This window comes from Anabrus simplex, chromosome 8, assembly GCF_040414725.1.
Source record: "Anabrus simplex isolate iqAnaSimp1 chromosome 8, ASM4041472v1, whole genome shotgun sequence".
NCBI classification, from domain to species: domain Eukaryota; kingdom Metazoa; phylum Arthropoda; class Insecta; order Orthoptera; family Tettigoniidae; genus Anabrus; species Anabrus simplex.
In genome coordinates, this window is record NC_090272.1 from 91,129,814 (window position 1) to 91,156,764 (window position 26,951).

Consider the following 26,951-nt stretch of genomic DNA (forward strand, 5'->3'; position numbering starts at 1 on the left):
GGTTTTTAACAAGCACTACAGGAACATTTCATTTTATTTATGTTGTAACACCATCTAGCAGTTCTGTGTCAGCTGGTGGTTCTTTACAGTGGCATCCAGTGGCTTGCATACTGTTAACACCACTCAAGTATATTTGGTGATTGATGATCTGACTACAGAATCATTATTTACCAGTTCCCGTTTTGCAATTTAAATTGTAATGGTTAGCAGTGATGGAACTAACAATTCTATGAATATCAATACAAGAAAGAGTCTGGATGATTAGCAAAGAATTTAGAGCCTAATTTATATTTCAGATTTTACACTTAGTTCTTCCCAGATTTTAATGTTAATTGTGTGTTTGTACATTAGTTTTCATGTCAATTGTGTGTTTTTACATTTGTTTAGTTATTAGATGTATTACATTAAGGCTGAAGATGGCCAGCCAATGCCAAAACTAGTCCCTAGTTTAGTAATGATTCAATAATATTGCATAATATAGTATTGAAAAAGGTGGACCATAAGGCATTAATTTATTAATTATTATTGTATTTATGTTTGTGCTTATTTAAACTGCCCCTGACAATTAACAGTCCCGCCGAGTGTGAAGTACACGCTGTGATTTGTTTCCTAAATGCAAAAGACATGAAAGCTGTTGAAATTCATCGACAGATTAGTGAAGTGTATGGAGAACACATTATGAGCAAAGGAATGCTAAGAAAATGGTTTAGAGCATTTAAAGAAGGCCATATTAATGTCCATGACGAGAAGCGTAGTGAGCAACTATCTGTTATTACTGAATACTTGGTGCAAAGAGTTGATGCAAAGCTTCAAGAACACAAACACTTTACGATTTTGTTATTAAGTTATGAGTTGCCTGAAATTTCAAGGAGTGTTCTTTATGCAATTGTGTCAGGACCCTTAGATTATTGGAAGTTGTACTCACGTTGGGTAATGAGGATGCTGACAGAGGTGTACAAAACCAAGCATGTAGGTAGTGCTTTAAATTTCCTTGCATGGTACAGTAATGAAGGCGATGCGTTCCTAAGCCGAACTGTTGAACCCGAGACCTCATTGCTTCATTTGGTTGGGAACAATTTGATTATCCTCCGTATAGTCCTGACCTAGCGCCTAGTAACTACCATTTTTTCCTGTACTTTAAAAAAATGTATTTAGAAGGTCAGCACCACGTGGCTGGCACATCAGGTAGCAGATTTCTATGAGGATGGAATTCAGAAGCAGGTTTCATGATATGACAAGTGCCTTAATATGCTTGGAACTTATGTTGAGAAATAGTGTAAGGTACAGGTTTACATGTAAAAAAAAAGATTTGTTTAAAAAATTGCATTACTTTTTTTCTATATCAAAATGGTAATTACTTAAAAGACATGCCTTGTATATCAGATATTTTATACAGTAGCAGCAATTAAGGGGTTGAGTGGGAGGGGGGGCACATGTAGAATATTGTTCCTTTGTTGAACGTTTTATTGTATAGTATTGAATCAAAAAGGTTAAAAAACTACTATTACTGCACTAGTTGGTAGACTGTCAACCTTTACCTCTCTGACAAAATTTGCTCAGAGAGCATAAAAAACTTACCACTTTGTAGTTTTTTCTTCAGTCTTGATGTATATACCTTCCTGCCCCCCCACCGCTGCCGCTATATCCCACAAACCTGGGTACTTTTTGTCTTCTATACATTTTTTGTCCCTCCTACTTCTAATTACCAATTGCTGCTACTAATTTTATGTACAGTAAAATAGCAATGAGACCAAGCGAGTTGGCTGTCCGGTTAGGGGTGCACAGCTATGAACTATCATTCAGGATATATAGTAGGTTCGAACCCCACTGTCGACGGCCCTGAAGACAGTTTTCTGTGGTTTCCCATTTTCACACTAGGTAAATGTTGGTGCTGTACCTTAATTAAGGCCATGGTTGCTCCCTTCCCCCTCCTAGCACTTTCCTATCCCATCATCACCATAAAACCTATCTGTGTGGTGCGCTGTAAAGCCAATTGAAAAAACAAAAACAAATGAGACAGCTACATGAGCATTGCAAACTTGAGCTTGCAGTGCTGGTATCATGTAAAATCAAATTATATTTTAAAACTTACTTCTGAAATCATTCACCATTCTTCAATTATATTTTGAAAATCACTAAAAATTGTGCAAATGAAACCTTATATGAATAAATAAATGATGTGAAAATTTCAATTTGTTTCTACTTACAATACATGATAGACATTTCACTCAAACCCTGCCATGTCCATTTTTAACAACTTTCTCTCATCGCCCTCTTTTTGTAGTTCTTCCAAATTCATTCTTGGCATCTTCTGCCATTCTCATATCAGTCCCCTCAAGATTGGTCTCTTTCACTCCAAACAATAAAAATCCCTATACTGGTATGTTATGCTTCAATAGAAAGTGTAAGTAACAAGTACAACAATTTTTATGTGCAGGGTGTGTTACAAGTTATGGTCAAGATTACAGTGGCTCTGCTAATGTGACCGAGAGTGGGACTCCATGCCAGTCCTGGGATGCCCCCAATGTCGTCACCTTGCTCAAATACAGGGTGTCTGAGAAAACAAGGATTGACGCTCTCTCGGGACACAACTACTGCCGAAACATCGGTGGAAGTGAGAATCATCCTTGGTGTTACATTGGAAGGAAGAACAAGTACGAACCTTGTGACATCCCAAGGTGCTACAACACAGGTATACACATTTTGTGTTAGGGACATCTATTTATTGTGTGACTCACATGACCCCACCACAGAAGCCGGTTTATATGTATAGCTTAGTTTATTCCTAACAGCCTTTATCTCCTCATTCCAAGTATTTTCCTTCCATTGTTCCCATCTGTTTGTATCGGCAATAATTCTTACTGATTTGATGTTTAATATAGCTTTTTTCAGCCTGTCAAAACACAGAATATAACACATAGAACACTACAACGCACCTGTAAAAAAAAATACCTATTATTAACAGAATTACAGGGTGGTGCACGATAAGTCACCTGATTGAATTTTGATCCTACAAGTATACTATTGGGGCAATAGCTTTCAAATTGTGCGCTCAACTTCATGCAGTTCATGGAAATTACTCCAGATGTCATTTTACGAGTTCATCGCTTCGGTTTTGAGTGCGTCATTTCATTTTGGTGTGATGGCGGACAAAGGATGGTTGACCGTCGCATAAAAGACGAAGATTGTGTTACTGTTTGCGGCAGCGAACAGTGTTACATTGACACAGAGAAAGTCTCATGCTCATTTCGGCACACGGTAGGCTCCCAGCCCACAGACAATACACAGATTACATTACAAATTTGCAGGTACCGGATCTGTTTTGGAGTGTAAGTGGCCACATACACGTACCGTATGTTCGCCGCAAAACATTGAAGCAGTTCAAGTGGCTTTGACTCGTAGTCCGAGTAAATCAACAAGAAGAGCTAGTGCCGAGTTGGGAATTTCACGTCAATCTGTACAAAGAATTATTCAATCCGAGCTTCGCTTGTATCCATACAAGATGACTGTGGCGCATAAGCTTACAGCGAGAGATAAGGAGTGGAGACTACAGTTTGCAAGGTGTGCAATCGAGCAAGACCAAGAGGCAGTGCTACACAACACATGGTTTTTGGACAAAGCTTATTTTTACGTGAACGGTGTTGTGAACAAACAGAACGTTCGATTTTGGGCATGTGAACCTCCGCGAATAATCCACATGAAAGACACCTATGGGGAGAAAGTGTGCGTACGGGTTGCAATGTCAAGCCATGGAATCATCGGTCCGTTTTTCTTCGATGCTACAGTAACCAGTGAACGTTATTTAGACATGCTGCGAAACTAATTCTTTCTTCAACTCATGGCCACAGGTCTTCCATTGCAGACACAATGGTTAATGCAGGATGGAGCACGACACCATACTGCCAACATTGTGCTTGATTTCCTACAGGAAAGACTGATGCTGCTTGTTGTTTTAAGTGGCCTAACATCGAAGGTCATCAGCCCAGAGGAAAGACTTGACCTTAGGGTATTGTCAAACAGATTTCCAGAATGTTATGAAGGAGGAGGAATGTGACCACCTCACATCCCAGACATTAACCGATGTGACTTTTTCCTTTGGGGTTTCTTAAAGAGAAGGTGTACCACAGAAGACCCGAAAATGCAGTGCAACTTATGGGCATCATTGTGGAGTTATGCCACGCCATTCCAGAAGATTTGTGTCAGAGAGTCGTCACAAATGCACGTGTGTGACTTGAAGAAGTTGTAAAACAAAACGGCAGTCATATTGAACATGTGATTCATTAGGTTGTATTTCCAAGCTGTATTCTTTACTTCTATATCAATGAATTACAAATCTTGTCAACAACAAATGTGTTATTCATGAAACAAATCAGATGACTTATCGTGCGTCACCTTGTACATGTTTTGTTCTAAAAAAACATCCTCAGATTCTATCAGATCACTTTTGACTATGTGTTTATTTTCGTCATTGTATGAGAGGAAGTTGTTCGAGTTATAGTTTGGATCCTGTGGAAAAAAAGTCTAAATTTGGAGTTTGAGAGAACAATTCACTTTCCCTCCTCTTTTTCCCTTCTGCTAATTTGTGATAATTTACACTGCTTACTGTAATCGTTTTCGACCTCCCACATTGCGTACATAACTTGAAAAACACTTAATAAAACTCTCACAAAATCAACAAAAACCAACTTTCACTTTCAAGGACATCTCCGTAACTCTGGGTATTATGATAAATTAGCGGCCTTCTCGATTCACTTACCACTATGCGGTTGTCTCTAGGTGTCACTGATTTTCTGCCCGATCGACCAAGTTGCAGCCTGAAGTCATCTTGATAGCCATACACAGAACCAAGTGGACTGTGTTTCAACATTGAGGTGGTATTAATAATATTATTACCGACAGCTTGGAATGAAACTTCCATTATTCATGTTGGTAGCTTTTGCTTTTGAATACTACAAAAGTGCGCGCATTCTAAAAACTTATTTTCAAACTATTAGATCTTTCCATTTTTGCCACCCCATAAATTAGCTGCCCTGGTCCTGGGCACATAAGGCATATGCCTGAATACGACTCTGCTTTCAGAAAATGATCTGTATATACTATGAACAACAAAGGAGAAAGATTACAGCCTTGTCTAACCCCTGTAACTATTTCAAACCAAGAATTCATTCTATCACTGAAGCATGATTGTCAACAAAAATTATTTTGATGGCCTGTAATCACTTACCACTAATCCCATAATCTCCCAGTATGGCTAACATCTTATCCCTTGATACTCTGTCATATGACTTCTCTAGATCTAGGAAACATGAACATAACAGTCTGTTCCTCTTGTTACATTTTTCAGTGACTTGACGCTTACTCAACAAGGGGCAACAAAATTGATGTGAATAATTTCGGAGGGAACTCTCCCCTGGCAGTCATATATAAAATTCTGTCTAGAGTCCTGCTAAGAAAACATACAAGACAAAGCAGAATGAACCATTAGCTAATACCAGGCAAGGTTACAATCAGAAAATTCAAGACCAGAGCAAATCTTCAACCTGAAACTTATACTCAAACACAGATGAATCACATGCGTGCGTCTTTGTGGACTTCAAGAAGGCATGTGACTCAATCGATTGCACCACACTCTTTAATGTGTTATATGAATTCGGTATTGATACTACGACCATCAACCTCATCATGCAAACAATAGTCGACACTCTCCCCAAAGTGAAATTTATGGGCGAGGTCTCAAAACCCTCCTCCATCAAGACTGGCACGTGACAGAGTGACAAAATATCAGCTATATTATTCAGCTTGGTATTAGAGAAAGTCACGGAGGAGGTGTAAGGGGGGTAGCTCAGAAGGCTGATTCGAATCCCAGTCGATTCCTGGATTGAGATTTTCACCTCAAGAATCACATGGTATCAGGAAGGGCAGCCGGCCTTAAAACTCAGGCCAAAAATAAAATGAGCCTGGGTGGCTCCAGTGACCCCAGAAAAAACTGGGATAAACAGAACAAAGTTTTTTAAGTTGGTAGTGAAATTCACAAGAGAATGGTGCAAGGGGTTGGCAGTAACAGACCACAAAATAAAGTGAAGAAAAGGCAAGAGGAAAGAAGTCAAGATTGATTGTTTGATATTTGCAGACAATTTAGCCTTACTCTTGATAAACATTGACACAGCATGCAGTCAGGCAGAAAGCTTCAAGAATTGCACAGAAAGAAATGGATTCCAGATCCCCTTCAAAATGGTATGACAGACACAAGTGCTACCATCCTAAATATCCAATTCAAATCCATTAAATGAGTTTCAGAATTAAGTATATGGGTGAAATAATTTCATAGAATATCACAGAGAAAGGTGTAACCTATAATAAAAGAAACATTAGTAGAAATGTCAAAACTCGTTACTATATACAGTTACCAGCCCAGTAGTACTGTCCACTGCAGGGATGGCTAGTACGGTATTAGACCAGAAAGGCCTACTCAGTACACTAGAGCTTTGAGACATTGATACATACAAATTATACTAGGACCCAGGAAAATGGTGATAGAGGATCACGAGCATCAACCTTACTATAAAATTTGTTAGTTCCATTCTGTGAAGTAGAAAGAATAGTAATACAGATTCTGAGGGACTATGTACAGATCACTCATTTCCATCTGTGTCTGAGAACATGAATATCACTCCTCCCTAAAAAAAGAAGAAGAAGAAGAAGACAGTAACAGCATTAACATTTATAAATTTCCTTTCTGATGTTTGTGAATTCTATTGAAATTATAACCTGATTGTACGTATTCTCAATCCAAATGGTCACACTCATTGGAGGACAGACGATTTATTTATTTCTTTAATAAATCTCTCTCTCTGTAGTAATACACCAAACCCCTCACTGATGTCATAAGAAAACAGCAACTGAAGCTCTATGGACATATAAAGTGCATGGATTCAACCAGACTGACAAACAAGATATCTATATAATATGAGAAACTCTATTCAAACTATAAACACACCAGACACATTGACAGAATCAGAGAAGACCTTTACTGAACAAATATGGTAGATAAGCCAGTGCATGAAAATTTACTTGCAAAAATGGAGGGTCTGCTGATAATGTTAGATCACCACACTTCTTCAGATGTCATTTAAACTTGAAATTACTGGATGAATTGAAGTAATAGAGTCCTCACTCCATTACACTGAGCTTATCTACGAGCGCCTGCAAGCCAGATTCCGTCTTTCCAATTACTCTAGAAAATGTCCTAGCACTGAAACACACTATCGATTAAATCCCACTTCTGACACCAGTTGTGACAGGTAAAACTAAAAATTGCTACACAGAAAGGTAGCATGTTTTAATATCCACTAAATTTATTAAACTACTATATAGAGTTGTTTACAAGTTCACTGTGTTTTGAGTTTTCCACTTCACTCACTCACTCACTTGGTCATTATCATTGCACACTGTTTCATTGAACTCTTGTTTACCGGGTAAGTTAGCGTGCGATTAGGGTCACGCAGCTGTGAACTTGCATCCAGGAGATAGAGGGTTCGAACCCTACTGTCGGCAGCCCTGAAATGGTTTTCCATGGTTTCACATTTTTACACCAGGCCATGGCTGCTTCCCTCCCACACCTAGGCATTTCATGTCCCATCATCGCCATAAGACCTATCTGTGTTGGTGTGACGTAAAGAAAAACAAGAGAACTCTTGTTCTCCAGCACAGTATATCATAGCACACTCTCATTCCAGAACAGTTCACCTCACATGGTGTGGTGCTACAGTACTTGTGACTCACAGGAATCGCAACGATCTCGTAACTTGTTTGTAATTGATGCAACACTGACTGACTCCAGACTGGCTCTCCACTCTCTCGCGTGGCATCCTTTACATATGTCCGTGGAAGATTCTCGTAGTTTCCACTTCCAGATCCATTCTAATCAGTGTCCAGCTTCTTCTAGGACCTTCCTTATCATGAGCCTCAACATTTTGGTGATGTTATTGTTTTCCTCGCTGCTGGTACACACACATTGTCACCGCACGGTTGCCTTATTGACTTCCAGCAACCCTTCCACACTCAGGGTCTTCGTTGTCATAGTATTTTCCATAGCAATTAATACAGTATATTGAAAACACACAGTTAAAAATAGTTCTACTTGTATTACAAATGTTACTACTTTACAGGTGTGAAGAGAGATGGAACAGGAGCAGCTGTTGACTGTAAGGAAAATGAATTTCAGTGTCAGCCAGGAGAGTGTATTCCCGACAGTTGGCAGTGTGATGGGGATGAGGTAAGTTCATGCAGGTTTGTGAGCACTTACATGGTCAACTTCATATTGTTATTTACCGTATATACACGAATAATACCCGCCACCGAATAATCCCGCACCCTAAATTTAGGAAGGCTGATTTTGAAAAGAAAAAAAAAAAAACAAGCCAACATTGATGCAAATAAAACTCGCACCCCAATTTCGTGCCCCAAATTTTTTGAAAAAATGTGCGGGTATTATTCGCATAAATACATATAAATAATGTTTTGTTCATCACCCTTCTTAATGCCAGTCTCTGATCCTTTGCTTATGCTAAAAATGCCAGAGGAAAATAACCTACTGAATTTACTTGGTGGCAGTGCGCCGGCCTCTCACTGCTGAGTTGCGTGGTTCAAATCCCGGTCACTCCATGTGAGATTTGTGCTGGACAAAGCAGAGGCGGGACAGGTTTTTCTCCAGATACTCCAGTTTTCTCTGTCATCTTTCATTCCAGCAACATTCTCCAATAACATTTCATTTCATTAATCATTCATTAATCATTGCCCCAGAGGAGCGCAACAGGCCTCGGCAGCTGGCACAATTCCCATCCTCGCCGCTACAAGGGGGCTTTATTCATTCTATTCCTGACCCGATCGAATGACTGGAAGCAGGCTGTGGATTTTCATTTCATATATATTTTCACAAGAACATCAGGACTCTTACTGTGTGTGACCATAAGGATTCTGAATTTTACAAAACCACTAGTAGAAGTAATGTTACAACTTGGAAAAAAAATAAACTATTGGTAGGCACAAATAAAATAGTGCCTGGACTCATACTTTATGGAATGCAACACATTCATAGGGGATTATCACATGAAGTTGGCTAGATTAACAATTACGAAATACAAAGGTGGTGGTACAGAATGCTTAACGAGTCTTTGATAATGCCTATTACGATGTTGTTGAATGTATTTCTGGGGATACCGAACCCTTTCAAAATGTTCCAGGTGTATTTTAGTACCTCCCTTGCTACCAAATATTAATCCTTTAACTGACCAATGTTGAAGTAAGATGTTGTGATCATCATCATCATCATCATCATCATCATCATCATCATCATCATCATCATCATCATGAATTCCTTCCAGTGAGCAAGGTATGATGTTTAAGAATGATGTGCCACCATTTATTATGGTCCAGGTATGATTCTTTCCTCTCTAGGCATCCCATGTTTCTCCTCTCTTCTCTAGGTCTTCTCTTATCTGATCTAACCACCTTTCTCTGGGTGCGTCCAACTGGTCTTCGTCCTGGAACGATCTTTTCAAAATATTTTCTTGGAAGGCATGGTTTATAAATATCTCTCCTCTCTGTGTCAAGCTCAATTGCCTACTCAGTGTCTCTTACAAAATGAATCAACACTAAAGTAGTGTGCTTTTTTGAATGAATGGCAATGATGTTGTTCGATCCCGTAGAAGATACACAGTGAACTTCTTTGAAAACTTACCACTTCATTTCTCTTAATGCTGAAACTAGAGTTGACTAACCTTGTGATGGTGATTATTCCTTTGCAGTGCTCCCTTGGGACAGATACCAAGGATGTATCCTTAAGTTTCAGTCTCGCCACAGTCAGGATGATGGCAGCGGGTTTTACTTGTGCACCTTCCAGAGATCAAAATATACATACATCCTCATTATAGACTGTTATACCTTTAGCGTTCAGTCTTAAAGTGTCTGTGAATTAACAAAAAACCTCCACAATCCTCTGTTTGTAACTAGGTCTTTGGTCTCATTTAGTTCAGTACCTCTTATCTGTAATTCATTAGAAACTGAATCATTTTGGTCTCCTTCTACTTCTTTTACCTTCCATAATTCTTTCAGACTTGAAATAAAACTGGCACCGGGCGAGGTGGCCGTGCAGTTAGGAGCGCGTGGCTGTGAGCTTGCATCTGGGAGATAGTAGGTTCGAATCCCACTGTCGGCAGCACTGAAGATGGTTTTCCGTGATTTCCCATTTTCACACCTTAATTAAGGCCATGGCCGCTTCCTTCCATCTCCTCGGCCTTTCCTATTCCATTGTCACCATAAGACCTATCTGTGTCGGTGCGACGTGAAACCACTAGCAAAAAAGAATTAATTAAGGTGCAGCCCCAGCATTTGATTGGTGTGAAAATGGGAAACCACGGGAAACCATCTTCGGGGCTGCCAACAGTGGGACTTGAACCCACTATCTCCCAGATGCAAGCTCACTGCTGCGTGCCCCTAACCGCATGGCCAACTCGCCCAGTAATTGGATTATAAATGTTTCTTCATGACATTTTTAATTTTAGAAGAAGAAGTTACTTTTGAGAAAAATTAAAATTAAATTGATGTGCAGGTGTGATATAAATTTCTCTGCAGGATCTGTTAAAAAAGTCACACATCAAAAGGAAGAGTAACATAAGATGGTGTGAAACCTACCAGTTTTACCCTTAGTCAAAATAGCGTATTGAAATCAGTCCAAAATTGTTCAAAATTTATATACAGGATATTTAAATTATCCATCTAAATTCTCGCGAAATCACTTGACTCTCGTCAGCTTGGTTTCCCACTATTTTAACTTTTAAATGTAATTGCAATTACCTCATAGGTTGGGATAAAGCCGATCACACTTATGATTTCACTTCTTAATTGTTTTAGACCATACTTTGCGTAAAATCAATCATTTTATGTTTTTTGAAATTATAATGGTCCACCTCCATAAGGTAATGGTTAGCACTATTGCATACTTCAACATTTTTTTAACGGAAGTTCCCACTTTGCACAGTGCATTAATCCTTCTGTGAATTGTCCTTCTTATTTAGGAGATAATGCTGGGTGAGTACCCATTTTTAATTTATATTTATTCTTCTGATTGTCATTAAGAATTGTGTATGGTACAACATACATTACAACTGGTGAATTAAATTTTTTCAGATGCATTTCGTATGCTGCAAACATCTGCCCGATAGCACACACTGCATTATCCTTTTAATTTTATTTCCCACCCAGACCATACATCATCTTATAAACTCTCACCATGATCTCTTTTACTCTATAAAATCACAGATTTGTACATTTAGGTCTAAATTCCAGCCAAGCAATATGCCAGATTCCTCCAGTTTATACATCTTGAAAGCGTGATAACCATCACCGCTAACACTATTATCAATATGTACAATACTCTTCTTAACAACAGGCGAAGGCCTCCTGTACATAGGGTAACGCCTACGTCGTACCGTACAAAAGGAACTGAGGGAGTATACACAAGATATGTGGAACAACCAATGAATCACCAGCACTAATGGTCGGCTAACAAGGGAGTTGTTCTTTCCAAATATTCAAGACAGACTACAAAGTAGGTTTTTGCAACATGAACATATTATAACTCAGTTTTTGAGAGGACATGGAAAGTTTGGATCATACTTCGAGAGGTTTGGAATCAGTATTCAGAAGCCCTACAGCTGTACCTGTGAAATGCAACAAACTGTTCCTCATCTTTTATTTGAGTGTCCGATTTTTAACAGGAGTAGATATGAATTATTAATGCATTTAAACATGTGTAATATAGAATACCAAGCACCTCTTACTATGGTATTTCAGAGAAGATGCTGTTATAAAGTGTTTGTTAAATTTCTCCATCTCATTTATAAGTCATCTCTATTTTGATGAATATTGAATTTTCACGACCGCATTGTAATCGAAACCGACTTTCAACCTATTAGGTCATGCTACGTACATTTAGTACGTGTTGAAGAGATGTTAAGTACAGAACAAAAATGGCCAACCAGACACCAGTGGGATCCGAACCCACAACCTCCCGATTTCGCGTCGGTTGCTCTACCAATTGAGCTATGGTGGCCTAGGCCATCTTTGTTCTGTTGGAAAGTATCTGAGCTACAGGTCTGGTACTACTACCATCACACTGTAGTGTGCGTTTAAGTTGCCCGTTGAGGGCCAAGTCAATGAATATTGAATTTTCACGACCGCATTGTAATCGAAACCGACTTTCAACCTATTAGGTCATCGTACTAAATGTACGTAGCATGACCGACTTTCAACCTATTAGGTCATCGTACTAAATGTACGTAGCATGACCTAATAGGTTGAAAGTCGGTTTTGATTACAATGCGGTCGTGAAAATTCAATATTCATTGACTTGGCCCTCAACGGGCAACTTAAACGCACACTGCAGTGTGATGGTAGTAGTACCAGACCTGTAGCTCAGATACTTTCCAACAGAACAAAGATGGCCTAGGCCACCATAGCTCAATTGGTAGAGCAACCGACGCGAAATCGGGAGGTTGTGGGTTCGGATCCCACTGGTGTCTGGTTGGCCATTTTTGTTCTGTACTTAACATCTCTTCAACACGTACTAAATGTACGTAGCATGACCTAATAGGTTGAAAGTCGGTTTTGATTACAATGCAGTCGTGAAAATTCAATATTCATTGACTTGGCCCTCAACGGGCAACTTAAACGCACACTACAGTGTGATGGTAGTAGTACCAGACCTGTAGCTCAGATACTTTCCAACAGAACAAAGATGGCCTAGGCCACCATAGCTCAATTGGTAGAGCAACCGACGCGAAATCAGGAGGTTGTGGGTTCGGATCCCACTGGTGTCTGGTTGGCCATTTTTGTTCTGTACTTAACATCTCTTCAACACGTACTAAATGTACGTAGCATGACCTAATAGGTTGAAAGTCGGTTTCGATTCCATCTCTATTTTAATTCAATTGTCATGTATTAACTTAGTCTCACTATCTATAGCCCTAATATACTACTTGTAAAATAGGGTTTGTAATGGGAAATTCAATAATAATAATAATAATAATAATAATAATAATAATAATAATAATAATAATAATAATAATAATAATAATACGTCGTACCGTATCATAGCTCCGCTTGGAATGAGTAAGCCACGGCTTGCACAAGCTTATATAACCAGCCACTGCGCATGCACAGTAGCACTGATAAGGGATTTAGAAACTTGCGTGCAAGTCTTACATCGGCACCCATCATGGTCTTATTATTAATGGGTGCCTTATCAGGTATGCATGACGTCACAGCATTCTAGGTCATTCTGTGGTTTCTGAGTGAGATTGACATTGACATAGCAAATTCACTATAAGAACTACAGTACTCACCCATGTTGAAATACTGTGTATTCAATCGCAATTGAACTTTATTTGCATGCAGGAAGTCTCGACCGAATTCCCCGCTAATTTCAATTATGTCAGTTTATTTTTTTTATTATTAGTCGATGCTGATGATTATCAATCAATCAATCAATCAATCAATCAATCAATCAATCAATCAATCAATCAATCAATCACTCAATCAAATCAATCATCAGTGGTCTGCATTTAGGGGTGTCGCCCAGGTGGCAGATTCCCTATCAATTGTTTACCTCATATTTACGTATATTGGGGCGATGACCTAGATGTTAGGCTCCTTTAAACAACAAGTATCATCATCATCATCATTTACATTTATTTACAACTAGTAGGTGCCCACGGCTTCACCCGCGTTTATTAATTCAACCATGTTAGATGTTTCTAAACCGTTTAATCAAATGCAAAAGAAAAACTATATTACCATACATTCGTTTTCACTTTTAATATTGGTCGTTTTCTATTATTTTAATATTTCACCTCCTAGGGTGTCTTACACTAAAGTTTTCTTTCCCAAACAGTAAGTCATATGAGTATCATGTTTGGTTGAGCACTATGCTGGAACATGCACATGAACATCCATGATCTCGGTCATTTTGGACATTCTTTTCACCCTTTCTAACCCCAATCCCGATTGGAAATGAACTTTGGCTCAAACGGCATCCATAGTGTCACAGTTCATCTCAGCTACCCCAAAGACTATGAATTTGCCACTAATATCAGTCAGTTTTTTGGATTTTTACACTTCACCCCTTCCTTTAGGGGTGCTAAGGGTTTCTTGCCTCTACAGTAATTTCTCCAGATAGTAAGTTATATGTGTATCTAGTTTGGTTGATAGCTATGCTGAAACATACACACACATTCACCCGTAATCTGTGTCATTTTCTACATTTTCTTTCTTCACACCTTCTCACCCACTATGCCATGGAAACTCAACTTGGACCTTTCATTTTTATATACCTTATATAGAAGAAGAAGAATATGAGTTTTAAGAAACGCATCATAATTTTCACATACTGTTGGTTAGGCAACCTACTGATCAGACTTATCATGCGGTTTACTTACCTTCCATTATTTATTTTTTTCTTTTATTCTTTTCACCCTTCTCACCCCCATGCCGAACTACCCATCAGATTTCATTCAAATCACTTCTTAAACCCTCCCAGGAGTAATAAAAACAAATTGTTAAATTTTCAGCCAGATCGCTCCAGTAGTTTTTGAGTCCATTCGAGACATACATACTAGCAAACAAACATTTATTTTTATATATATATAAGATTGTTTACCTAGCTTTTTTTTAAATATTTTCAATGAACTAGAAAATTTACCAAACATTTCCATTGATAATTTATTTCAATCCCTTACTCCTCGTCCTATAAATGAATATTTGCCCCAATCTGTCCTCTTGAATTCCAACTTTTCTTTTATCTTCATGTTATGATCTTTCCTATTTTTAAAAGCTCCACTCAGACTTATTCTTCTACTTATGTAATTCCACACCAACACTCCACTGACAGCTCGAAACATACCACATATGATATAGATGTTGATTCCCATTTAGCACACTGGGGCAAAGCACTGGCAACCAGGGATGAGTTAGCTGGAAAATTTATAATGTCCAATAACGGACCAACTACTGTACGTTGGTATTACATACCACATAGTCGAGCATCTCATCTCCTTACTCCCAAGTCTTCTCAACCCAAAGTCAAATGGAAGAAACCATGAGGCACACGGTGTAGAAAATAAAACAACGAATCCTTCTGATTATTAATCAACTGGTCAGTAGCAATTGATTTTTAAAATTTTGGCGTAAATGGTAATTTTACGATATTACCATGTGTAGTACTGGGATTTTTTTTTCTTTTCCTTAGCTATTTTTGGTTCAAAATCTTAGTAGGGTTTCCTCTTAAATAGTAAATTTCAGTGAAGCAATCTATCGATATCTTAACTTGGCTATGAATACAGTTGTTTCAATGTTCCTTTGATATTGTTGGCCATTCTTTATGTGTACCTGACCTTGTTATTTCTTTATTACGTTTGTTATAGGTTGCTATCAAAATTTTTGTTCATTCATTTGCCATTTGACAGTACTAGTGAGAAGTACACAAAGTAGCTCTATCTTATGCTTTGCCAGTGAATGTGTAAATAAATACATTTTCACACTTAAATAACTGATCTCTTTGTGTTTTAGGACTGCTCCAATGGTGTCGATGAAAAGAAATGTAAATTATTGATAAAGGAATTTTCAAAGCATAAGAGGCAGAGACTAGCAGGTCACGATGTCGAGAAATGGCTCCATACCAACGTCATCACCTGTGCTCGACGTTGTCTAGATGCAAGAGAGTTCACTTGCCTGTCGTTCAGTCATCAGTAAGTAAGTCCCAATGTTCAAATACAACTTAATGTTCTCAACTGAACATTTGTTGACTTTCAGTACATAGTTATTATTATTATTATTATTATTATTATTATTATTATTATTATTATTATTATTATTATTATTATTATTATTATTATTTATTATTTATTATTATTATTATTATTATTATTATTATTATTATTATTATTATTATTATTATTATTGTTGTTGTTGTTGTTGTTGCATGTTACATCCAGCTCGTTGGCTGAATAGTCAATATACAGATCTTTGGTTCACAAGGTTAAGCCAAGGATTTTATCTGCATATGGTTAATTTCTCTAGCTTGGACTAGGTGTTTGTATTCATCTTAATACACTTCTTTTCATCTACATACAAAACACAACACTACTAACCACCACAGCAAAAAGTGAGTACTTCACTCCCCTGTTCCTACCTGTAAGTAGTAGTAGTAGTAGTAGTAGTAGTAGAAGTAGTTTTTTTTGTTATGGCAGGGGAAAATCTTTTAAAGACACCACTCTGTGTGGGAGTTGGATTTCCACCAACTAAAAACCCCTGCCCTCTTCACTCAGACCATTCTGGAACTGCTTGTCGGTATGACATCAGAATGGAGTGATGTATATTATTAAGAGGCGGCCGGAGCTGGAACGGCCGGCCACCAGCTCAGTAGCTGTTGTAACATGGGTCAAAGGTTTGAAAGAGTTTTTATAAGGAAACGGAACAAGGTAAAATTATTTTGTTTGTATAGCGCACGGTAGTCTGTGATACACTTTTCATTAGTGCAAAAATATTTCAAAAAGAAATGCAAATATAGTTATAAAATGGTAATTAAAATAACGAATCTCCATATGAAATTGAGTTCTGAACCGCGGTTTTCCTAAACTTGTTTTACGTCAAGATGATGTTCAAATTGGAAGCAAACTATACCATAGCGAAGTTTATATTTTTCTCTAAGGGGCTACTTTAACATACTTCAAAATTAGGGATTCTTTATATATTTAATCGTGATTTTAATAAAGCTCTGCTTATTGACTTACGAGTGTTGGCCGAATTCTAGTGCTGGTAGTTCAGCCAGTTTCCGTCAGATGCCGCAGCGCCTTGTCCTTGAAGAGGGATGATGACAGATACAGATTAGCTCTTACCCACGCAGGGATGTGGTGAGCGAGATCTTCAGCTGCTATCAGTCGCTTCCTCACCCTTGCTTCATAACAAGCGGCAGTGGACACGCTGACAATACTTTGTTACTCGCTAGTTGTGGTATGACCTTTCAATAGCACGTTATATTTTGTCGTGTTTTATTATGCCGTATCTTTTTACTGAGTGCAATGAAATGGCAAAATGCTTGATTTGTAATGTAATAAGACATTAAACTTTATTAAAAATATTAACACTGGGCGAGCTGGCCGTGCGGTTAGAGGCGCGTGGCTGTGAGCTTGCATCCCGGAGATAGTGGGTTGAATCCCACTGTCGTCAGCCCTGAAGATGGTTTTACGTGGTTTCCCATTTTCACACCAGGCAAATGCTGGGGCTGTACCTTAATTAAGGCCGCGGCCGGTTCCTTCCAACTCATAGGCCTTTCCTATCCCATCGTTGCCATAAGACATATCTGTGTCGGTGCGACGTAAAACCACTAGCATAAAAAAAAATTAACATTCATCGACATTATTCTTTAAAACACGCCGAAGAATATGACAAATATGTTGGTGAAGAACACCATGAAATTATGAATGAACTTAGAACAGCTGCCTTATCTGAGGTAGGTGTTATCCGACTTTATTGAATTGTCTTTGTAATATTAGTGACGCAATGATGTTTACTATTCAAACTAAGACAATTAACTTATTTTTATTGGTAATTGTAGGTCGGAGGTGAATCGTCAGTTCGAATAAGCTACAACATATCTCACTAAAAGAATGGCTAAATGGTGTAACGTTACAGAAAGAGATGTAGTAACGGTTGAGAATCCGCATACTGAATAGTAGTTGCTACTAATGTTTCTGTATTATCTCTGTGTGTATACATTTATAAAGCTATTTTAAGGTTTAGTAGAATAAGAATAAATTACTATAAATATATGTTGTTCTTCTTTCAGTTGTAGCCTATTACAATATGGGCAGTGGCGGTTCTAGATACTTAAAACCCGAGCTCCATAGCTGCAGTCGCTAAAGTGCGGCTAGTATCCAGTATTCGGGAGATAGCAGGTTCGAACCCCACGGTCGGCAGCCCTGAAGATGGTTTTCCGTGGTTTCCAGTTTTCACACCAAGCAAATGCTGGGGCTGTACCTTAATTGAATCTATTATTTCAGAAACAAGTCAAGCGCCAAATCTGTCATTTTTGGGAAAATGAAAGAAACTGTCTAGCATCAGACAATATGTTATGGTAGGCAGGCCCCGATTTACAAATGGGCGGACTGGGCATTTGCCCAGGGCGCCAGGTTTTCAGGGTCGGCGGCCGGCGGATCGAGTAATTATGGCCTGCGTGAATTACGTCTTAAATTCATTACATTCAAATTACTTTTACATTCCACAAATTATTCCAATTATTTTATTAGACTATATAAAACACTTTAAACTATTCTAACTTTAAAACCTGAATTTAATCTATATATTTAAATTTTATGAAGAAAACGTGTCTTATTTCTAAAATTATTTACTTACATACAAACTATCAAACTGAACCAACGGATTTTTAAATAACAATAAAAACAGCCTCATTCTTATTTGGCTGTTATCTTTATTTGGCTTGATAACTTTAATTATGATAATTAACTGTATTTGCATAATGTGCTGTTTAAAAACTCATGATCTTGAAAATAATATTTAATTATTTTTTAGAACGAGCAGAGGGGCGGGCGGCTAAATATTGTTTGCCCAGGGCGTTAACTACTTGAAATCGGGGCCTGACAGTAGGGGTTTTAATATTTTAGCTTGAAAGTATTATATCTCTTAATAATTTCTATCTAAGGAAAAATATGCTGTGCTTATTAACTTTGCCATTAAAAAAAACCGGAACAAATTTCCACTTAACTGGTTTCTGAAATAAATCAATCAATCAATACTGATCTGCATTTAGGGCAGTCGCCCAGGTGGCAGATTCCCTATCTGTTGCTTTCCTAGCCTTTTCCGAAATGATTTCAAAGAAATTGGAAGTTTATTGAACATCTCCCTTGGTAAGTTATTCCAATCCCTGACTCCCCTTCCTATAAATGAATATTTGCCCCAGTTTGTCCTCTTGAATTCCAACTTTATCTTCATATTGTGATCTTTCCTACTTTTATAAACGCCATTCAAACCTATTCGTCTACTAATGTCATTCCACGCCATCTCTCCGCTGACAGCTCGGAACATACCACTTATAATACCAATATAATGGTCCGTTATTGGACATTACATCACATACCACTTAGTCGAGCAGCTCTTATTCTTTCTCTCATTTCTTCCCAACCCAAACATTGCAACATTTTTGTAACGCTACTCTTTTGTCGGAAATCACCCAGAACAAATCGAGCTGCTTTTCTTTGGATTTTTTCCAGTTCTTGAATCAGGTAATCCTGGTGAGGGTCCCATACACTGGAACCATACTCTAGTTGGGGTCTTACCAGAGACTTATATGCACTCTCCTTTACATCCTTACTACAACCCCTAAACACCCTCATAACCATGTGCAGAGATCGGTACCCTTTATTTACAATCCCATTTATGTGATTACCCCAGTGAAGATCTTTCCTTATATTAACACCTAGATACTTACAATGATCCCCAACAGGAACTTTCACCCCATCAACGCAGTAATTAAAACTGAGAGGACTTTTCCTATTTGTGAAACTCACAACCTGACTTTTAGCCCTGTTTATCAACATACCATTGCCTGCTGTCCACCTCACAACATTTTCGAGGTCACGTTGCAGTTGCTCACAATCTTGTAAGTTATTTATCACTCTATAGAGAATAACATCATCCGCAAAAAGCCTTACCTCCGATTCCACTCCTTTACTCATATCATTTATATATATAAGAAAACAAAGGTCCGATAACACTGCCCTGAGGAACTCCCCTCTCAACTATTACAGGGTCAGACAAAGCTTCACCTACTCTAACTCTCTGAGATCTATTTTCTAGAAATATAGCAACCCATTCAGTCACTCTTTTGTCTAGTCCAATTGCACTCATTTTTGCCAGTAGTCTCCCATGATCCACCCTATCAAATGCTTTAGACATGTCAATCGCGATACTGTCCATTTGACCTCCAGAATCCAAGATATCTGCTATATCTTGCTGGAATCCTACAAGTTGAGCTTCAGTGGAATAACCTTTCCTAAAGCCGAATTGCCTTCTATCGAACCAGTTATTAATTTCACAAACATGTCTAATATAATCAGAAAGAATGCCTTCCCAAAGCTTACATACAATGCATGTCAAACTTACTGGCCTGTAATTTTCAGCTTTATGTCTATCACCCTTTCCTTTATACACAGGGGCTACTATAGCAACTCTCCATTCATCTGGTATAGCTCCTTCGACCAAACAATAATCAAATAAGTACTTCAGATATGGTACTATATTCCAACCCATTGTCTTTAGTATATCCCCAGAAATCTGATCAATTCCAGCCGCTTTTCTAGTTTTCAACTTTTGTATCTTATTGTAAATGTCATTGTTATCATATGCAAATTTTATTACTTCTTTGGCCTTAGTCTCTTCCTCTATCTCGACATTATCCTTGTAACCAACAATCTTTACATACTGCTGACTGAATACTTCTGCATTTTGAAGATCCTCACATACACACTCCCCTTGTTCATTAATTATTCCTGGAATGTCCTTCTTGGAACCTGTTTCTGCCTTAAAATACCTATACATACCCTTCCATTTTTCACTAAAATTTGTATGACTGCCAATTATGCTTGCCATCATGTTATCCTTAGCTGCCTTCTTTGCTAGGTTCAACGAGTGTTGCAAACATATTTTTATGGGATGATTCTTGAATTTTGAAGGGATTTTGTTATAAACTCCATATTTGTTTAAAAAAACATATTTTAATAGGTTTAGACTGTATTGCTGATACAAAAGGATGAAATCAGCAATGCCTGCTCATCATGACAGGAGGTAATCAATCCGCATAAACAAACTCCATAGCACATTCTGTCTCTGCAGTAGGCCATTGTAAAATGCTGTCATAAAAGTATTCATATTCCACCAGGTATGGTTTTAAGGCATTCAGTTCATGTATCTTCTTGATATTGATGGGCGCCTAAAACAAACAATAACAAAGAATAATGTACGGCTCAGACCAGGTACTTCCTTGTCTGAGTAAGAAATATAACCTTCTCCTTTTACCCTTGCATTCCGAATAATATTACGCGTGTGAGTTTGTTTGTCTACCACTCCTCGTTTCCTTTTTAGATACAGGTTCGTCTTCTGATTTATTTTTGCTACAGTAGTGGCTTTACGTCGCACCGACACAGGTAGGTCTTATGGCGACGACGGGATAGGAAAGGCCTAGGATTGGAAGGAAGCGTCCGTGGTCTTAATTAAGTTACAGCCCCAGCATTTTCTTGGTGTGAAAATGGGAAACCACGGAAAACCATCTTCAGGGCTGCCGACAGTGGGATTCGAACCCGCTTCTGAATTTTCAGACATATCACTTCTTCTTCTCTTCTTCTGTCCGCCTCTGTAGCGTAACGGTTAGTGTGATTAGCTGCCGTCCTCGGGGGCCCGGGTTCGATTCCCGGTACTGCCAGAAATTTAAGAATGGCAGGAGGGCTGGTATGTGATTGAAATGGTACATGCAGCTCACCTCCAATGGGGGTGTGCCTGAAAAGAGCTGCACCACCTCGGGATGAGGACACGAGTTTACTTTTTTTTTACTTCTTCTTCTTAATCTGTTTACCCTCCAGTGTCGGTTTTTCCATCGGACTCAGCGAGGGATCCCACCTCTACCGCCTCAAGGGCAGTGTCCTGGAGTTTCAGACTTTGGGTCGGGGGATACAACTGGGGAGAATGACCAGTACCTCGCTCAGGCGGCCTCACCTGTTATGCTCAACAGGGGCCTTGTGGAGGGATGGGAAGATTGGATGGGTCAGGCAAGGAAGAGGGAAGGAAGCGGCCGTGGCCTTAAGTTAGGTACCATCCCGGTATTTGCCTGGAGGAGAAGTGGGGAACCACGGAAAACCACTTCTAGGATGACTGAGGTGGGAATCGAACCCACCTCTACTCAGTTGACCTCTCGAGGCTGAATGGACCCCATTCCAGCCCTCGTACCACTTTTTCAAATTTCGTGGCAGAGCCGGGAATCGAACCCGGACCTCTGGGGGTGGCAGCTAATCACACTAACCACTACACCACAGAGGTGAGTCATATTACTAAGAATATAAAAAACACTGCACTGAACAAAAGAAACACTTTTTGAATCAGTTGTTCACAAAACTAGGAACATGCGATTCCAGAAACACAACAATGACAACAAAAACAGATGAACAGCTGGTTATTCTGGATTCAGAACAGCAGCGCCAACCGGAAAGGTACCAGCAGTTTATCGCAGAAACCAGCCAAGCGGTGTCACTTAACTGGTTTCTGAACTAAATACCAAATTCAACGTAATGCCTGACTATTATAGGACGAAGTTTCTTGACTGGTTTCAGCACCAAAATGTGCGTATAACTCATTTTTCCATTTTTTGGCACTTGACTGCTTTCTGAAATAATCGATTCAATTAAGGCCACGGCCGCTTCCTTCCCACTCCTAGCCCTTTCCTGCCCCATCGTCGCCATAAGACCTATCTGTGTCTGTGCGACGTAAAGCAACTAGCAAAAAAAAAAGATGTCACTTGAAGAAGAAGGATGTATGAAAGTAAGAAGCCCGACACAAGTAAGTGGAAATAAAGCTAGCACTCAGCTAAGGGCTCTGTGGTCGCCAACCCAGACTCCCAAGTTCAGAGCCTATGGGGTCCGCTTTAGTCGCCTCTTACGACAGGCAGGGGATACTGTGGGTGTTATTCTACTACCCCCACCTACAGAGGGAAGTTGCAGTGCCCCTCAGCTGTTGCGTTCTTTACCAGCACCGTTTCCGAGTTTCATAACGGGTAGATACAAAACCGTCGTTTACAGTCCTTGTATTTCTTAGAAATTGGGTTATCCAACGTAACTGGAATAACTCACAGGTCAGATAGGTCATTCCGGTGAGCAGCGTTGCTATTGGCTAAAGCGCCTGACGTCACCGAGAGCGAGAATGAAGTGGTATATTTATTAGCTTAGTAGTTACTCTAATTACACTCCACTCAAGTCATGAAATACAGAACTAATGGATATTTAGATGCTGTAACATTTATTATTTAAAACTTATACGAAAACATACGACTTCAAATCCGTCTTTGTAAAGACAAAGAGACTCTCACAACGGCTCGAAGGATGGAACGCAGGCCTTCTGCCCCTTGGCAGGTTCGATCCTGGCTCAGGGAGGTGGTATTGGAAGGTCGACACGTTAAAGAACTCTTGCGGGACAACATTCCGGCACCTCTGTGTCTCCGAAAACAAGTTATTTTATCGAATTCCAATTTTAACACAATATGCAATGGGATGTTTTATACATTGTTTATATATTTCAGAACTGTTTGTTTCCAAGAGAAAAAAACTGTTATAAATTTCTAAGGCTCTTTTTTTACTCAGGGTTGTTGGAAAATTCCGTTCTTGGTCGCGTTATAATATTTATCGTATGTCCAAAGTATCACTGTGTGACTAAAAAATTCGTAAATGAATTAACTTCTGTTATATCAGTTTGTATTTTCATTGGATAGAATTATACGAATTATGTATCACTGACTGGCCGGTACAGGGAAAGACGTGAGGCGGGGACGGGATTGATGCTCTACTTCATTTCAACATCGGAAACAGTGTCCAGCGTGCTGGCCTTTGGTCACAGGGGTCCCGGGTTCGATTCCCGGCAGGGTTGGGAATTTTAACCATAATTGGTTAATTTCTCTGGCATGGGGGCTGGGTGTATGTGTCGTCTCCATTTCAACCTCATCACGACGCGCAGGTCGCCTACGGAAGTCAAATCAGAAGACCTTGGTGAGCCGAACTTGTCTTCGGACACTCCCGGCACTAAAAGCCATACGCCATTTCATTCATATTTGTCGGAAACAGTACCTTATTTTGACTGTTTTGCTCAGCACTAACCCATGCTCAATAATTTCCTGGAATGTTTCGCATTCCGTACAAATGTCAACACCATCAGCTCCGTGCAAGTACTGTATCACAACTTCCTGGTGACAGACTATGTGACGCTGGAGGGTGAAAGGGGAATCGCTCGCTCGGCCTTGGCCTGTCTTTCTGCCATCTATGCACCCGCGATGTAACTGTCAGTGGAGTTAGCTGTCGACAGCAACGAGACTAGTGGCGATATTTTGAAATAAAATGTGAATCTAGAACTGACTCCGGCCGCCTCTTAAGTTCTTCCTTTCTCTTCTTTCTCCTTCATCCCCATAATGCTTGTCGCCATTGCCTTTACTGTGTTCCAGGCAAACGGGCTCTCTAACAGTGGCGTATCCTGGAATCTCCACTGAGGCATGCAACTAGTAACCATGCAGTTAACACAATGTATTAAGTAAATTTCAATTCTACTCACCCTAATTACATGTAAGTGAACTCGAGCCAAACAGTTTGACTGTAAGTTCCTGGATTGAACGTGCGTACACAATTCTTGTTTTCTATTTTTAAATTTACGAGAGTCCGCCTCTGTGGTGTAGTGGTTAGTGTGATTAGCTGCCACCCCCGGAGGTCCGGGTTCGATTCCCGGCTCTGCCACGAAATTTGAAAAGTGGTACGAGGGCCAGAACGGGGTCCACTCAGCCTCGGGAGGTCAACTGAGTAGAGGTGGGTTCGATTCCCACCTCAGCCATTCTGGAAGTGGTTTTCCGTGGTTTCCCACTTCTCCAGGCAAATGCCGGGATGGTACCTAACTTCAGGCCACGGCCGCTTCCTTCCCTCTTCCTTGTCTATCCCTTCCAATATTCCCATCCCCCGCAAGGCCCCTGTTCAGCATAGCAGGTGAGGCCGCCTGGGCGAGGTACTGGTCATCCTCCCCAGTTTTGTCCCCGACGCAGAGTCTGAAGCTCCAGGACACTGCCCTTGAGGCGATACAGGTGGGATCCCTCGCTGAGTCCGAAAAGCCGAGGGAAAAGCCAACCCTTGAGGGTAAGCAGATTAAGAAGAAGGAGAAGAAGAAGAATTTTTTTTGCTACAGGCTTTACGTCGCACCGACACAGATAGGTCTTATGGCGACGATGGGATAGGAAAGGCCTAGGAGTTGGAAGGAAGCGGCCGTGGCCTTAATTAAGGTACAGCCCCAGCATTTGCCTGGTGTGAAAATGGGAAACCACGGAAAACCATCTTCAGGGCTGCCGATAGTGGGATTCAAACCTACTATCTCCCGGATGCAAGCTCACAGCCGCGCGCCTCTACACGCATGGCCAACTCGCCCGGTAAAGAAGAAATATACGAGGGAAGGTAGAGGTCTCCCGGCTTGAACTATTTGAATCTTCTCATCAAACGAACGGCCAGTAAACTGATTTACAATTATATCCGTTTTAGACTCATCCATCGTTAATACCACAATAAGCGCAAAATATAATAAAAGACCGAAAACGACGAATAGCACAGGAACAGCACACACAGAATGAACTCACTAATCAGCAAAGCACACAATGAATTAACTCACTAGTTAGCCACAACTGAAGCACTGGAGGAAAGTCACCTCAGTGGCATTGGTCAATTTCGTCACGTTGGGTTCTCGCTGGGGGATAATCTGTGGGTCCCGTTCGCTGTAAACATGTCAACTTCTTCCAAATTGCTAACAGATGGCAGAGGGTAGCACGGGTATGGGGTGACAAATTCTGACCAAGTTTCAATTGCAGCGACATCGTTCGGAGGGTTTCAGAACTACGTCTGCCACCGAATGCAATTTTAAGATTGAATGCCTTGCATCCTTAACTCTGCCATGCTGTCTCTTTCTTCCTAGAGAGGAGTAGATGGCGAGACTACACCAGCACCACACGTAGTCAAGCAACAGAACAGAACTAGAACTTCTGAGAGATGAAATCGTTAATATTTGACTTAAAACAACCTAAAATCGTACATCAGACAGTTCTTTGTGTTATCATAACGCATGCAGTGAATGCCTTGCATTCAAGGAGAATACGCCCCTGCTCTCTAACATAATCTGAACCAGATTCCTTGGCGTGAGTTGTCGGCCAAGTTGTTGGTAGGCTTTCCTTTGTTCTTCTTCCCATCGAACACAGTAGAAAAAAGTGTGTTCTACTGTATCCCTTTCAGAACAGTACCGACAACCATCTCCCTGCGTCTTTCCCATCTTCATGGCATATACGCCGAATCTTCCATGTCCTGTCAGGATCTGCGACAGATAGTAATCTACCTGCCGATGTCTACATTTAAGCCAGTCTCCTATGTTGGGTATTAGCTTTTTTGTCCATTGGCCATTGTGCCATCCCATCGGTCTTGCCAGTCTAGTAAGAGTTGGTTCCTCGAGGCTTTCTTTTCTTCAGCAGATATAGTTGCACCCCTTTCAAGTAGTAGTAGTAGTAGTAGTAGTAGTAGTAGTAGTAGTAGTAGTAGTAGTAGTAGTAGTAGTAGTTACAAAAGTACTACTAAAAAGTTAAAAAGGTAATATACCCTATACAAGTTTTTGGCTTTTGGACTTGGGTGCTATTTCAAATATTAATCTTCAGATCTACTATTCAGGTGATTGCTTCTGGAGTTGCTGCTTGTAGTTCATGCAAAAAATCAGAAAGTGTATTCTGCATGATGTACATGATGGTCTGCATTTTAACACTGTGGTCACAACAAAGGGTATCTTCCCGGCCCTACTGATATAGAGCTGAGCTAGTCTTACTGGTGTTCAGCATGAACCAGACAGCCTGGAGCACACTGAAACCAGCTGGTTTTATGCTAGTAACAGAGATGGGACCTCATCCATTCTTCTCTCCAGGCATTTTTAAGGCTGAAGTGAGAAGACGTAAGATCCAGAGCCATTCCCCACGCTGGTTTTCGAGATTTCAGCCTAGTTGTAGTGGGCTGTTTTTATGTCGTGGTGTATAGAAAGAGCCTCATTCTTCATCATCCTGGTCG

At 39.8% G+C, this 26,951-nt stretch overlaps 1 protein-coding gene across 4 annotated transcripts in view; it reads left to right on the forward strand.

Moving 5' to 3' along the window:
* The window catches only part of LOC136878831 (antigen WC1.1), a 144,545-nt gene that overhangs the window by 60,269 nt on the left and 57,325 nt on the right, over window positions 1–26,951 (forward strand). For all 4 annotated transcript variants that reach the window (XM_068229027.1, XM_068229028.1, XM_068229029.1 and 1 more), the window contains 3 exons: window positions 2,438–2,692; window positions 8,169–8,275; window positions 15,625–15,803. In XM_068229027.1, the coding sequence (XP_068085128.1) occupies window positions 2,438–2,692; window positions 8,169–8,275; window positions 15,625–15,803 (541 nt within the window). The remainder of the gene's footprint in view (window positions 1–2,437; window positions 2,693–8,168; window positions 8,276–15,624; window positions 15,804–26,951) is intronic.